Source organism: Xiphophorus hellerii, chromosome 11 (assembly GCF_003331165.1).
Source record: "Xiphophorus hellerii strain 12219 chromosome 11, Xiphophorus_hellerii-4.1, whole genome shotgun sequence".
NCBI lineage: Eukaryota > Metazoa > Chordata > Actinopteri > Cyprinodontiformes > Poeciliidae > Xiphophorus > Xiphophorus hellerii.
The window spans coordinates 1,868,931-1,885,113 of NC_045682.1; the positions used below are offsets into that span (position 1 = coordinate 1,868,931).

Below are 16,183 nucleotides of genomic sequence, written 5' to 3' on the forward strand. Positions count from 1 at the left end.
CAGTAATGTGCAAACGAATTAACAAAGATTTGAGTTCTTAGTGTTTTTTAAATGTTTAATTCATAAAGTACTCAACTACCAAACAAAATAAACTAAGAATCATTTGCTTTGTTTTTATTTTCCTTCCATGCATTGTTTTTAGCTTTTTTTTTGTTAATTTATCTCCTTTTTTTTCTTTCAAATTTTCCTTTTTTTCCTCAGTGTTGACCTTTTATTGATACATTAGAACATTTTCTTTTGACTTTAGTTTTCTTTTTCCACCTCTTGCTTATTTCTCTCTGCTATTTAATTGCTGGTGTCATCTATCTAAAAACCTTAAAGATGCACTGGAGTCTCTGCCTGTGAATATGAACTTTCCATTCAGTATTAAACGTTAAACCAGCAGAATTTTGATTTGGAAACATTTGTATCGATCATAGAGCTTAAAAATAAGTTTGATAAATGTGGATTCAGTAGTTTTACAGTTTTACTTCAACAGGAAACTTACAGACTTACTGAGCTGAACCTGATTTACATTTTTGATCTGTTTCTGCAGTCGACCTGTTCCTCATGTATTCGGTGGTCAAACGGCTCGGTGGCTACAAGAAGGTGAACTTGATCTACCTTTGTTGAGATTTTGTTGAAAAAGCTGAAAAGATTTAACAGTGAACCTCTGATAGACTTTCAAAACATCCGAACAACTTAAAAATATTACAGAAAGGTCTGGATCAGAGGAAAAACATCACAAATTTTTAGCTTCCAACATGGTGCAGCAACATTTGAGTCAACAAAAACCAAAGTCAAAGATGAACAGATCCCTGTAGGATCTCTGGTTATTGTTCTGTGTGTTTGTATGTCAGGTGACTTCGGACCGCCTGTGGAAGGTGGTGTACAACGAGCTGGGCGGATGTCCAGGCAGCACCAGCGCAGCTACCTGCACCAGGAGACACTATGAAAGGTCGGACGAACAAACAACCCCCTCGTCCTGACCGCCTTTGTCAGGATCCAAAACCGGGAACTTGTCCTTTAAAACCTCTAAATGTTGTGTGTGTTTTCAGACTGATGCTTCCATACGAGGAGCACCTGAGAGCTGGAGGAGGAGCAGAGTTTAAAATCCCCGATGTGCCGCTGCCTTCCAAACCCAGAGGAATACGAGGACGGAAACCTCTGCCCAGAGGCAGGAAGCCCGGACCCAAACCCAAGGACAGGAGGACGGGGACGTTGTCGCCTGCAGCTCCGCCTTCTCCTGTAAGTCACACACTGAAGGGTCGATTCATCCAGTCTCAGGTTCTGCTGTCATTTTTATCCTATTTCTGTTCTTTTCAAAAGCTAAAAGCACAGCTGATCAAATCAAAACTTGATTTGATTCTTATTAATTATAACAATGTTATTAATTAGTAAATACAGCAAGGTGTTGCTGTATTTCCATTACAAATGTGCTCAAAGCTTTTTTGATTTTCTGCTAATATTGGAAAAACTCAATTTCGCAATAGTGTTGTTTCCATTATATAAGAAACTCGATTAATGGAAGCAGCATGTAGCTTCATTTGAATAAGTTTTATTGATTAAAAGACATTTTTAAGTTGCTACATTAAAAGTTTTTCTATGGGAAAATAGATAAAAGTTGTGTTGTTGTTACGTCCACAAAGGGCACAACATACTTGAGGACACGAAGACAAAAATGAGGATTCAAAAGTAATTTTTATTTTCAATTCTCTCGACCTTTTCTTTAAGATGAGCTTCTTTTGATTTTTCTGTGAAGAAAAAGAGAATTAAATCCTCGGTTCCCCGTGTCCCAAAAAAGAAAGAACACAAAAATTCCAAAGTATAAACAGAAAGTTGGACCTGATGAGCCGGTCAAAAAGAACAAAACGGTACAGCAGGGGGCCAACCCTATACAGGGCCGTCGAAGCCCCTGCTAGTACCGGACTACAAGAAAAAAGAAACTACTGTTAAAGAAAAATCGAAAACAGGACAACCGGTCCCACCAGGTCAAAAATTACAACAAAAAAAACATCAACCAAACAAACAGCTAACAAAAAACTACCGTGTGGCAGGCTGGAGACGTGCGCACTGCGTCAGAACGCATCCTGGGTGTTGGTTGGGAGTGGGCGTCGCCTTTACCTGGCGCAATCCAGCCTATTTATAGGCTGTCCAACAGCGTCACAAATTAACGGACCAATTACAAGAAAGAATTATCAAAACTCCAAAGTATATTAAACAACAACAACAAAAATCATACAACTAACTTCTATACAAAATAATCCAATAAGGTAAACAGACTAAAGTCGTGAAAGAGCGTCGGGTTGGAATGTCTGCAAACAGCGATCGACAAGACTGGATCAAATTAATGACATCAGCCTGCTTGGAAAAATCAAGGTGAGACAACAGGAGAGGTAAGTCCCCCAACACCTCCGAATTTGGAAACTGTCCTTCTGAGGCATCCGGGAAAAAGACGTCACCTTCAGGGTCAGCACTGGACAGCTCCTTCCGTGCGTCCGCACCGACGCATGAGACAGCTCGTCCACTGGAAACGCAACTCACCGCCTTAGTCACAGAGGGCGCACGCTCGATGTAAGGCTCCAGCATGTTAACATGACATTGGCGTGACGCCCGCCTCCGATCAGGAGTAGAGACCACAGAATCACTAGCGCTGACCTTACTCTTGATCACATAAGGACCACTGTAGCGTGCTTGCAAGCTGGAACCAGGAACCGGAAGTAACACCAACACTTTGCCACCAGGCTCAAAAACCCTCACGGCCGCCTTTCTGTCAAATAACGACTTCATTTTAGCCTGTGCAGTTTGAAGATTTTCTTTGGCTATCTCGCACGCACGGCTCAGCTTCAGTCTAAAATCACTGACGTAGTCCAATAAATTTTGGTCAAATCTTTCACACAACCACTTCCCCTTCAATAGTCTTAAAGGACCACGAACAGTGTGAACAAAAACCATGTCCGACGGGCTAAACCCCAGAGACTCCTGAACCACTTCCCATATAGCAAACAGTTGTAAATGTACCCCTTCATCCCAGTCCTTTCCGAACGCCAAACAGTAGGTGCGAAGCATTGTTTTTAACGTTTGACGGAAACGCTCGAGTGCGCCCTGACTTTCCGGGTGATGGGCACAAGAATGACAGTGCTTTACGTCAAGTTGATTTAAAACCTGTGCAAATACTTTAGACATAAAGTTAGACCCCAAGAACTTATTCCCCGCTTTGGTTCGAGGCAACGGACCCACACAGTCAACCAATACTCGTTCAAATGGTTCAGAGATGGCTGGAATGGGATACAACGGAGCAAGAGGAATAGTCTGATTGGGTTTTCCAGATTTTTGACAGAAATGACACGAATTACAGTAGCGCACGACATCACTCTTCAACCCTGGCCAAAAGAAATGACGCAAAATGCGATCATAAGATTTCTGTATGCCAAGGTGACCAGCTAGTGGACTGTCATGTGCTAGTCGCAAAATCTCTGGTCGATATGGGGCTGGGACAACAATTTGTTTCATAATACTCCATTCTTCAACAGGGGAGACAGTCAAAGGCGTCCATTTACGCATCAAAACCCCATCATTTAAAAAATAACCAGTAGACATGAAGTCAGACTCATCAGTTAATGCATCGTTAAACAAAGATGCTAAGCTTTCGTCAGTTTTTTGGAGCGCCATCAGCTGCTGTCTGGACAATGACAGAGCCTTGACATCAAACATGTCCTCCTCCACACTTTTCTTTAATGGGACCTGTTCGGGTTCAGCGTTGCACAGAAAAGTTTCACTCAAATCCAGGTCATCAGTATCTTCCTCTTGTTGACGCCTAAGTGCTGCGCGCGTAACTGCGCACGACGCGAACACATCCGGGAAGATAAGAGCAAGCTCATCCGGACAGGTGCGCAACACCGGGACGGGCGTAACGTCTGGAGTAACTAACACTCGACCCCCAGCCAAATCGTTGCCCATGATCATGGAGACGCCGGGTATGGGGAAACTAGGGCGCACGCCAACCACAGCGTCACCAGACCACAGCTCAGACTGGATCACGACTTTGTGCAGAGGAACACCAAAGTCTTGCATGCCAAAACCACGAACCGGCACATCCGAACCAATAGCAGTGTCATCATCCAACGGCAAAATCCCCTCCAAAATAAAGGATTGAGAAGCAGCAGTATCCCGCAATATTTTTACAGGGATTTTCTCACCCGCAGGAGACACAGAAACAAATCCGTCCATAACGAAAGGCTTAAAATCAGCATACTCACAAGACTTTTTATTTGAATGTGACTGGGTAACGTGATTTACCGTTTGAACTAGAGCGACCGGCTTAGTGGTCTTCTTCTGTAAAACCGGACAATTGGCCACAATGTGCCCACTCTTCTTACAATAAAAACACGTCACATTCGGTTTTAAATCCAACACAAGGTCTGACTGACATTCGACGCCATTGAGCGCAGCAGGTGTATCGGATTCAACGAATGAAACAGGCTTCACACACTCCTTCCCGTTATGTTCCGATTTGTCAAATATTTTAAAAACATGAGAGCGCTCAAAATTAGCTCTGTGCGTCAACACGTACTCATCAACGAGCACTGCCGCTTCTGACACGTCTGACACTTTATTTTCATTTAAGTAGGTGGTAACTCTGTCTGGCAAGCTATTTTTAAAATCTTCCATCAAAATAAGCTGCTTAAGTTGTACAAAATCCGCAACATTCTTAGCAGAGCACCAGCGATCAAAGATAATTTCTTTGTCCCTAACAAATTCCACATAAGTCTGATTATACTGTTTCTTTAACTTACGAAATTTTTGGCGATAAGCCTCAGGCACTAATTCATACGCCCGCAAAATAGAATTTTTAACCTTGTCAAAATCAAGGCTATCTGCCACAGACAGAGACGCATATGCCTCTTGCGCTTTGCCACTTAATGTACACTGCAACAACAAAGTCCACACCTCTTTAGGCCATTTAAGTGTGAGCGCCACCCTTTCAAACAACGTGAAATATTTATCAACATCTCGCTCATTAAATGGAGGAACCAAGCGAACATTTTTACACACATCAAAATCATTTGATTGGGATTGCGAAGACGCAGCACCAAACTCAAGTTCTTTCAAACGCAGTTCGGCTTGTATCTCCACTTTCCTCTGTTCCAGATACAGCTCCTTCTCTCTCAAAGCAAGCCGTCCTAATTCAACTTCAAGTTCCTTCAAACGAACCGGATCATCTGGCCAAGAAGCTCTGGATGGAGACCCAACAAGACTTTTCGGTAAACTTGTAGCAGGAAAAATCCCAACCTCAACCAGTGCTGCCAACAACTCAGCCTCAATTGTTCCTCTTTTAGCACGTTTATTTACCGTAACCTTGAACTGATCGGCTACCAACAGCAACTGATCCTTTGTGCAGTTACCCAAGGACTCAAACGTGGGCTTTCTAACAAACTCATCCAGGTCAAACTCCATGTCTAGACCACAGAATCAAGCCACACTCCGCGCTAAAAGCCCATGCACAAACAAAAGCTACCAGAAAACCACGCCCACTATCTCAATTAAACCACCGCAACGCACACCAGCTGTTCCAAACTGCAGAGAAAAACCACACAACCGGAACAAACGCAAAACAAGCTCAGGACACAACTAGGCGCTAAAGGTAAACCTTGTTTAGACGAGCCCCCATAAATATGTTACGTCCACAAAGGGCACAACATACTTGAGGACACGAAGACAAAAATGAGGATTCAAAAGTAATTTTTATTTTCAATTCTCTCGACCTTTTCTTTAAGATGAGCTTCTTTTGATTTTTCTGTGAAGAAAAAGAGAATTAAATCCTCGGTTCCCCGTGTCCCAAAAAAGAAAGAACACAAAAATTCCAAAGTATAAACAGAAAGTTGGACCTGATGAGCCGGTCAAAAAGAACAAAACGGTACAGCAGGGGGCCAACCCTATACAGGGCCGTCGAAGCCCCTGCTAGTACCGGACTACAAGAAAAAAGAAACTACTGTTAAAGAAAAATCGAAAACAGGACAACCGGTCCCACCAGGTCAAAAATTACAACAAAAAAAACATCAACCAAACAAACAGCTAACAAAAAACTACCGTGTGGCAGGCTGGAGACGTGCGCACTGCGTCAGAACGCATCCTGGGTGTTGGTTGGGAGTGGGCGTCGCCTTTACCTGGCGCAATCCAGCCTATTTATAGGCTGTCCAACAGCGTCACAAATTAACGGACCAATTACAAGAAAGAATTATCAAAACTCCAAAGTATATTAAACAACAACAACAAAAATCATACAACTAACTTCTATACAAAATAATCCAAGTGAAAAAAAATAGACAGAAATAAATACAATGTGCCGGAGCACATAACAGTTGTTCATTTCTTGTTAAAAGTAGAGTGACTGAAACTGGCAACGTTTTTCTCCATCAAAGGTATTTGGTTTAATAACCATGCCCACTTCAGACAGACATGGCAGATTTTCAGAATCATTTTGAAGAACTCTTCTGAATATACAACATACTTTTTTCTTAGATTGTAATCATTTTAGCACTTCTATTTGCTAAAATAATTTTTTAAACCCACCAGAGAACTGACTTTTTCCTTTTCTCCTCTTGTCCTTGAACAGATTCTGAGTCCAAATGGCTCCATGGTGGTGAAACGAGGTAGAGGCCGACCGCCAGGAACTCGTAACAAATCCACGCTAATTGCTCAGGCCAAACTGCTGGCTCAGCAGCAAACAGCAACCAAACAAGCAGCAGTGGTGGAGCTGAAGCAGCACAGTCTTCTGCTGCCCCCTGTAGGCAGAGGAGGACCGACACCCAGCAGCACACACCGGGTAAAAGTCCTGATGCTGCTCTCATTTCTGTTTCCTTTAGCAAAGCCAGACTTTATGATCCTTTAGGTGTTTTGGAAAGTGTTCAATATTCAAACTGCACAGTTTTATAATAAAGTTGCAATCTAACGTTTAATTAAAAGCCTAAATTTGGAGAGTGTTGACACCAAATATTTAAAGATAATAAAACAGACACATTTTTTTCCCGTTGTCTGAAGTGAAATCAGATCAAACTTCTCTTGTTTCAGGTCAGTTAAAGTACCAAAATTATTTCTTTTTACTACGGTAAATGCCAGAAAACAGAGAACTTTTTTTGTTACTTTCTTAGGTGCATAGATTTTTAAAAAAAAAAATTTTTTAACGTAATTTGAAGCAGGAGAAGCTAAAACTGCTACTTGAGTTTTGGGTAGGTCATATTTACAGACAAAAAAGGTGTTTGTAATGTTAAATGTAATAAATATATAAATATATATAACAGTTTTGGCTTTATTGCTGCTCTAAGTGTTGTTTTTTCAGTAAATGGGCTATTTTTTTAGTTTAATGGTTGATCGATTACTAAATCAATTATTTCAATAATCAGTTCTATTTGAAACTTTTCTTGTGTTCATTTGTATTGTTTTGATGTTCAGGTGTGGTGCAGGTAAAATGTGAAAACGTACCTTGAAAATGCTTGGGTAAAGTTCCCAAACTCTGTAAAGAAAGCTTTGAAAGATCAGTTTTATGTTGTAATCCATCCTTGTTTTCGTCCCTGCAGCCCATCCAGCCAGCCATCCTCCCGCTCAGCATGCCCCTGACCCCTGACCTCTCCCCCATGTCTCCTTCTTTCCTCCCCTTCAAAACGACGGAGCTGAAGTCGGAACGCAGCGACCCGGCGGCTCCTCCCCCTCCCAGCGTTCTCATCCCTGCTCTCCCTCACTTCGTCACCGGCTCGCTGAGCGGTTTCAGCCCCATCAAAGGCGTGTGCCCTCTGGACGTCTTCAGGAGCCAAATCAGCCTCCAGAGGGGCCCCGATAGCCCCGCCCTGACCCCTCAGGACCCAGCACAGCTCCACCCGGCCATCTTCACCCTCCAGCCCAAAGGAGGGAACCCGGACACGCCACACCCCAGCTCGGAGCAGCTGCAGCCTCAGCTGCACCAGCTCCACCAGCACCACTGCTCCGGCTGCGGCTCAGACGATGGGGGTCAGCGCGGAGCGTCCAGGAGCCGGCCCCCGCCGCCTCCACTCCGCGTCCTGCCTCTCAACCTGGACTGCAGCGTCCAGGTGAGGAAGGTGATGCGAGCTCACCTGGACTCGTCTCAACTGCAGACCTTCACCCGCCGGCTGTCGGAGGCGCTGTCGCAGGACCTGAGCACCAAGCCGCCCTGCTCCCCCATCACTCCGCCGCCGGAGCAGGCGCTGCCCCTCAACCTCAGCAAACGCTTACCACCCAAACGGCCCAGCGCCGAGGGCCCCGAGCAGAGTCCGCAGGCCATCAACAGAAACTCGGATCCGTCGTCCTCCAAGAGACCACGCAGTGGCCCCCAGGAGCAAGCGCAGGATTTCAGCCTCAGGGGCCGCTCCAGCTCCTTGGTGGTGTCCGGTGTTCAGAGCGTGGAGGCGAGGGGTCAGGAGGAGCCAGCAGACCTGAGCTCCCCGAGCCGCATAAGGGCCTTCCTGCTCGGACTTCCACCCTTCCAGGTGAAACTGGAGGAAGACATGAACGGGACGAGGTTTGTGAAAATTCCTCCTCCGACCGAAACCAAAAGGACCGAAGTCGGAGATGGAGGCGCGAAGACGGAGACAAAGAAACAGGAGGAGTCGATGGGGAAGGAGCAACCGGAGCGAGATCCGACCCTGTGTCCCGGTCCCGCGGAGCTGAAAGGAGCCGGCCCTTCCGACACAGACACACACTGTTTTTAGTGTTTATTTCCATAAATCAGGATCACCTCAGAGACTCGTCTGCGCCAGGCGTTTGCTTCTTTAATGACGTTTATTTCGCTACATTTCCATTTTCTCTGGAGGAACGTTATCAAACCGAATCATGACAATCACAGATGAGTTTCCGTTAAAACAAAAACGGGAGATGATTTTCTTTTTGTTCCTGAACACTGCCATAACCCGCGGAAACACTATACACTTCTCTCCTCTACGTTCCGATGAAACTGAAACAGAAAAACAACAGTTAGAACAAGATATCATGTTTGGGTGATGCTATGCATCATGACTCCTCCCACAGCATCCCTGGTGTCGTCCGCTAGTACCGTTTTTAAATTGTTCTCTACGTCCGTAGGGAGAGACTTATTTTCTGATAGTGTTTAAATGTAATCTAGGGCTCAAAATGAAAAGCTGTCTTCACAAAGTATCCAGTGAAAGTGAAGCGTTTCAGTCCTGCTCGTTAGCTGATGTAAACGTACACAAACGTGCCTTAAAGGGCCGGCGACCCTCGCCATTCCCGGCTTCACCTGCATCCACTCAGACGGAGATACCTTGATGTTTCAACAACACATCCATCAACCAGGTTCACCATCGTGTCGGCTTGCTCTCGCCTTCGTCTCTGTTCAGATTCTTAGATCCCACATGTAGCTCCGACAGTCTAAACTACCTCAGGTTCTTCATTTCTCCCCCTCCCCCCATTTTTTTATACCCTGTTTGAGAATTATAAAGCTATCCCAATGTGTTTGAGTTGAAAGCATGCTCAGAATGGTCCACAACATCTGTAGCTTCCTTCTTCAGCAGGTAGAGGCTGCTGCCAAATCAGTAAGTTTGAAATCAAAACCAATCTTGTATCTGCAGCTTCAGAGTGAGCAACTCCTGCCTCCATATTGGGATTCATGCTCTGTACAGGTGCGCCTCTATAACTTAGAAAATCACCAAAGAGTTTGTTTTGATCCATAAATTCAGTTCAGAAAGTGTAACTCGTGGTTGTGGAGTAGCAGATTTTCCTTGCACTAAACTTTCCATTTAGATTCTTTGCTATAGCACTCTCTGGATAGACAAGTTCTGTAGCAATGACCTTTTCTTGCCTCCCTAACATTTATGTACTAGAGTATATTTTTATTGGTTTTCATTACCTGTAAGCTATAATTACCAAAAGCAGAAATAAATGCTTAAAATAAATCTCTTTCTGTAATGAATCCATGACATTTCTGTAGTTTCACTTTGTGGACTGAATTGTTAACTTGAATTCTCACTTTAAATTTCTTTAGATACACCTGTGATTCCAGGAATTTCATGTCGGTTAAAGCCTTTTGTTAGAAACGAGAAACTAAAATTGAATCTTGCATCAAAAAATATGTCGCTTTTCTTGCTGTCAAACATCAAGGTATCTCTTTAACTCACTTTCCTGTTCGCTTTGACACCACATATGCTGGTTCAGATTTGCACACCTACTGTACTCCTTTTGCTTTTTGTCATATTTAAGCCAGTTATAATTTACTGTCTCTCATTTCTCAGCGTTTGTATTTGACTCGAACTAATAGGTGCTGTTTTTCCTAGTTATGTAGCTCATGGCCACATTGTTTTTTGACTTGTTTCAAGGCTCAGAATGTTGTCACGCTGCAAGTCAGAAAGTTTTTAAAAGGTGGAAAAATTCACATTGATTTATCCACAGAGAAAATATTTTAAAGAAATGATTTTAAAAGATGAAAAAATTTGCTTATTAGTAATTATTTTTTATCAGATTTGTTTGACTGTTGGTTCCATGTTCAGCAAAAATACTTGTGAATGATTGCATGACAAAACAATGTGTACTCAGTATATGGGCAGATGCACCAAAGTGCTCCACCAGACTCCTGTATAATTCTGCTATTGATAGTATTTTTACAATTTTACTTAATTCATTTGTTTTCCTTCTTTATTGTAAAATAATTATTGGGCAAAAAAAAAACTACAAATGTCATATATTCTTTATCACAGTAATGTTTTTCACAAACAGGGTAACTACTGTAACTACTGTCTGGCTCTGCTTCATCACATCAGTAAACCTGTATTTATTGGTCCCAGAGAGCTTTAAAGGAACTCGTTTGTAGAACAAATAATGTGGACAGTGGTGCTCACTGAAGAGCTTATCACATTTTAAAATGAAAGAAGGATAAAAATAATATTGGTCCTCCACAAAGCTGCTGTTCAGAAGCTTTTAACAACCGGCACTGACATGAAATGATGCTCTTTGGTGTTAGCATTAGGAACAATGTCTGACTCACATTTTAAGCTGCTTACCATATTTTTTGTATTCCCTGAAAGTGTTGAGTTAACATATGAACTGTCATTGGAAGACCGAATGCTACCATACATCATTTAGTTTAATACGTTGGTTAGCTGAACATGCTAATATCCTAATGCATCAGATAAACGACTCGTCAGATTTTAAAAATAGCTGTTTGGGTCAATCATGTTTTTTGGACCTTCTTAATTTTTGTGTGTTATATACATATTACCATTAACTAATAAAGGTTTTGTTAATCATTGATACAATAGTAATAATTTTGCCAGCTAGACTTGTTGACAGCTTGAGTCATTTTAGCGTTTCATTGAGATTTACCCGACATTGTTAGGTTATTAATTCACGGGCACCAAACCTTCTTGGTTTTGCTGGACTGTTTGTTGTTCTAAACAGTTTTATCAAACTGCAGCATGTTTCAAACTCGAGGCTCGTGGGCTAAGTCCAGCCGGCCGTAGCTGTTTTGGTGGCCCACTAGAATTTATGACCATGATGAGTTTCAAACATCTGTACTGCAGGTACTGTACGGGCAGTGGAACATTTCTTGGCTTAACATGCTAGCTTGCCATGCTTAGATTTACCTTTAACCCAAAATCTGCTATGTGGGGATTCCAGTTCACTTCGTATGTTTAAATAAAAATTTTTGACTACTCATCTGTACAACACTTCAAAGTTGCTGCTACTAGAATGGTGATCATTTTCTTAACTTAGCATGCTGACATTTAGAGTTTTTATTGTAATTACTGTTCCAAAGATTCTGTATTTAACAGTATATATATATATTAACAGTTATTCCTATCAATCAATTGTCCTTTTTGACTTAAATCGGTTTATACCAAATTGTTTGTACGCCAAGATGCTAATGGTGAACATTTTTCTTGAGTTGCAGTTGCTTTAAGAACACAAAACATTTAAAAACTTGCTGCTTTGCTCAGGCAACACTGTTTTAAAAGCTCCTGTTTATCATCAGTGTGACGGTAGATGGTTAATCTTACAGTTCATTTTGTGTAGAGCGCCTTTAATATGCATTTGCCATACAAATGCATAACCTAAAACTGATCCTTGTTCTAATAACCACAGCTTTTAAAATTGAGTTTCCAAACCTGTTCCTTTAAAGTTGGTCTGGGTCTGATCAGTCTTCTGGTTCCTCCCAGGTGAAACGCAGCTCCACTGGACCAGTTTAGAATCACCTGAACTTTGACTTCAGTTCTTTTGCTCCTTTTTTGTTGATGTATTGAATAATAATGACATGCCACTCATTATTTTATTTTATTCTCTTTTTTTTTCAGCTTCTTAAACTAGTATAATTTTTTTTTCTTTGTTTGGATATTTAAGCTTAGTCTAGCTAGTTTTTTTTTCTTTCATAGGTTTCACAATGTTTACAGTTTGTTATGCATGTTATACAGATTTCTTACAGTGTTTTGCACACTACTCCAGCATCAGTCTTGAACGGCACTGCTCATTCATGTAAAGTACTTATAAGTGCCTGATACTTAAATTTGGAGTTAATGTTTGTAAGCGAATGAAAGTTAAATTAGCTCATTAGCCTTCATGCCATCGACTTGAACAAGGGGTCCCAGTGTAGGTGAGTTTTGTTGAACTTTATGGCCTTTGCGGGTTTTTGTAAATTCTCGTGTTGAGGATTTAATGAGAGAAGACCCGCGACACCGGAACGACACTCGGCTCCGTGTGTTGGACTGAACCGGACCTACAAGATTTAAGAAAAGGGATGGCAAGCGGTCGGTTGGACATTCATGATGATACATGATCAAAATAAAGGTGCTACATGTCACATTTTTACGTCTTTGAATTGTTGAATTAATTTGACTCTTCTGCAGCTTCCTAAAATGCCCTAAAAGCTTCTCAGTTTTCATATCTTTACATTTGCCTTATGTTCTCTTATGTATTTTATTGATTTATTTATGAAGAAAAGTTTCTGGATAACCAAAATGACCATTGATACTTTAAAAGAAATTAGATTTTTGGGACAGTTTTGAACTTGCGGGTTTGTGAAAATTTCAGTTAATGCTTCAGATTTGGAGATGAAAATATGTGGAGCTAAAGTCTTTTTTTTTCTATTAAATATAAATTTTCATTATTTTTTTTCAAAAGTCAGTCATTTTTAAATAGTTTTCTCTTTATACTCTGATATCTAAACAGAATTTATTCAATAGTTATATAAAAAAAAACCTCATAAAGTCACCTAGTTTCATGGTTGGATGTAGTTTTTTTTTTTAAATTCTGGTTATTTCCCCTAAAAATTGCCTCATTATGATATAAAAGATGTCAAAAGGGTTTTGTAATCCAAGTAACCTTGTTGCAAAAATAAAATGCAAGTTCGAAACATGCATTTTCAAACTGTTTCGAAAAGCTTAATTAAGCTTTAACTTATGGAAATAAGCACAAATTGTTGTATACCAGTATATAACTGATTATGTGCATGGAAAATTTGAACTTAGATTATTTTAATATTGATAAATTTGTCTGAAATGAATCGAAATTCAGTCTAAAATGAAGAAATGTGTTTGACTGAAATCTAAAAGAATGTTCTCTCTCCACCATCATAAGCTTTCAGGACTGTCTTGAAGAGCAAACTTCCCAAATGTCCATTTTATACAACAGTAGCTTAAATCAACCAAATACAGATGGTGAAAAATGCTCCATGTGGCACCTTTACAAACTGGATGTTACACAATAGGAATGTCTGTCTGAGATCTCTTTTATAAGAATTAAAGAAGAAAATGTTTTATTTCCTTCTTATATTTACGCACAGATTGTCTGTAAAATAAAACCGTCTTTTCCATGAGTGTTTCCAGAGCGAGCTGTGCTGGACTGTGGCCTCCCAAGTTTTACTCAAGACATTGGCGGTGTTCCACGAGGCGCTGGATTGGAACCAGAAAATTCTTGCTTGATTAAAAATATGTTTTATTTTGATTGTTACTGATTTACAGCACATGGTCTGTTTTTGTTTTTCTCCTTTGTAATTTTTTTCCCTCCCTGTTTTAATGGTAAAAGGCTTTCAGTGTCAGGTACCATTCCATTTTAACACTGTATATTTATATTAAAAGTAATCTGTTAATAAATTCTGAGTTCAAGGTTTTATTTATTTTTTAGAAATTAAAAATGGTAGAGCTCCATTATGAAAGTTAGGGGATCCATTTTGGGTTTTTTTTTTAGAAATTTAGCACATTTTCTAAAATTATTCAAAATTAGTCATAACTTTAGTTTGCTCTGAAATGTATATCTTTAGAGACATCTTCAGCCGTTAGTTTTAATTAAAATATTTTATGTTCTTGTTTTTCCAGTGTAATGTAGGAGAATTCTTTCTTCTACTGGCCGTCAAGCGATTTGTTTTTCCAATTTCTGATCTAAATCAAAATTTAAGAAACAGCCATATTCAGTAAATTAGAATATTATTGGAAATAACATTCTAATTATTATTATTAAATGATAAATGATTATTAAAATCATTTATTTTAGTAACTTGCTTCCCAAAGTGAAACGTTATATAGATTAATTCCTCACAGATGGTTTTCTAAACCTTAATTATGATGATTTTGTATTTAGTTAGTGAAGATGAGACCTTGTTTCAAAGTTCTGGGTTTCTACATCCTGAAAAGACCAGAAAGTTTCTATAAAGTGTGATTCCCTGAAATACTCACTAGATGGAAACAAATCTTTGATGAACATCTGGTTTGTTTTGGGGAGTCTTTCAGATTTTATTTTCCTAAAATAATAATCATTTCCTTCACCAATAAACATTTTGTTAAGAGATACAACTCCAGTCTCCAATCTTATTTTATTTATTGTTCTTTTTTTATTAACTTCAAGCCTTTTAAGTTTTGCCTTCAGTAGAATGCTGACATTTAATGAAATCATAGAAGTTATAGATATTTTCTGAGATGTGAGCTCAGGAGGAATTGCACACATTCCTTCCCTGCAGGACTCATAAAGGCAGCGTTGGAAAAACATTCAGAGAGTAAACTTTCACACCATGGAGGAAATGAACACATTCCTCACTCTGCAGCAGGAGCTTTGTTAGCAGCGCCATGTTAAAGGTCGAGTTTAGGCTGGACACTTTTTTTTTTTTTTGTCATTGGGACTTTAAAGCTGCAGGTTTCAAAGCTCACAACACGGAGTCTGATTCCTGAAGGTGGGATCATAATGTTTTTAACCAAATTTCATGACATGACAATGACATTAATTTTATCTTAAAGGGGCTCTATTAGATAAAATTGACATTTTACATGATTTTGTACTTCCACGTGGGTTTCGACTGCATCTGAAAAAAACAAACACCCATTTTATTGATAAGTTATTTCATTTTTGGTGTCTAGGAAATGAGTCGTTTCAATAATCTTCTGAATATAATGTCACTGCCTTCCGTAGCAAGGGAAGCCTACCCAGATTGGTCAGCTGGTTTTATTGCTGTGTGTTTTGTTGTTGATCATCCAGAAACCACTTCCTGCTTCATTCATTTGATTGAGATGTGTTGGAGCAGAATCTCCATGAAGTTTGTTAGCAGAAGAAAGCTTGGAGGCTCGACTGTCCTGGTAGACAGTTGTGTTGACTGTAAATTATAGAAAACCCAGTGGAGCAGAACCAGCAGATTACATGGCAACCCAAACCATCACTGATTGGAAACTTCAAGCAACATGGCTTCTCTCACTCTTTCCCCAGATTGTGGACTTTGATTTTCAGATGAAATACAAACTTTACTTTCATCTGAACAGAGAACCACTGAGCTACAATCCAGTTCTGGCTCTTCGTCTTCTTCTTCTCAGATGTTTGTAACTGAAAGGCGCAGTAAGATGAACTGTGTCTCACAGCTGCAGCTCATCACCCGGCTGCATCTGCACCTGCATTTCCTTCACAAATGTGAGCAAAACTTTGTCAATATTCTCAAATGTTGAACAAGTGCAAATCCACTATTGCAGTGATTCTATTAAGCAAATTTATTTTCATAATTCCAACTTGAGCAATTATAAAATCAATGGAAATGCAGCTAGCGTTAGCTCTTGTAGCTGCAGTAAATGCTTTATGAACTTGACTAGATGCTTGACTCTGCTTCACATCCCTCCCATGGTGATGAATATTCCTGTTCTGTGCACCTTTTTTCTGCCAAACATTTTTTTCTCCTTCCTCTAAGGACAGTTGTGGGTTCGGAAAAACCAGTTTCTTT

The 16,183-nt window shown here is 40.4% G+C and overlaps 1 protein-coding gene across 1 annotated transcript in view; it reads left to right on the forward strand.

Moving 5' to 3' along the window:
- The window catches only part of LOC116728431 (AT-rich interactive domain-containing protein 5B), a 53,191-nt gene extending 39,107 nt beyond the window's left edge, over positions 1–14,084 (forward strand). Inside the window, exons 8-12 of the mRNA XM_032576550.1 lie at positions 536–588; positions 840–937; positions 1,038–1,227; positions 6,596–6,805; positions 7,557–14,084. Of these exons, the coding sequence (XP_032432441.1) occupies positions 536–588; positions 840–937; positions 1,038–1,227; positions 6,596–6,805; positions 7,557–8,702 (1,697 nt within the window). The 3' untranslated portion in view covers positions 8,703–14,084. The remainder of the gene's footprint in view (positions 1–535; positions 589–839; positions 938–1,037; positions 1,228–6,595; positions 6,806–7,556) is intronic.
- Positions 14,085–16,183: the final 2,099 nt, after the last annotated feature.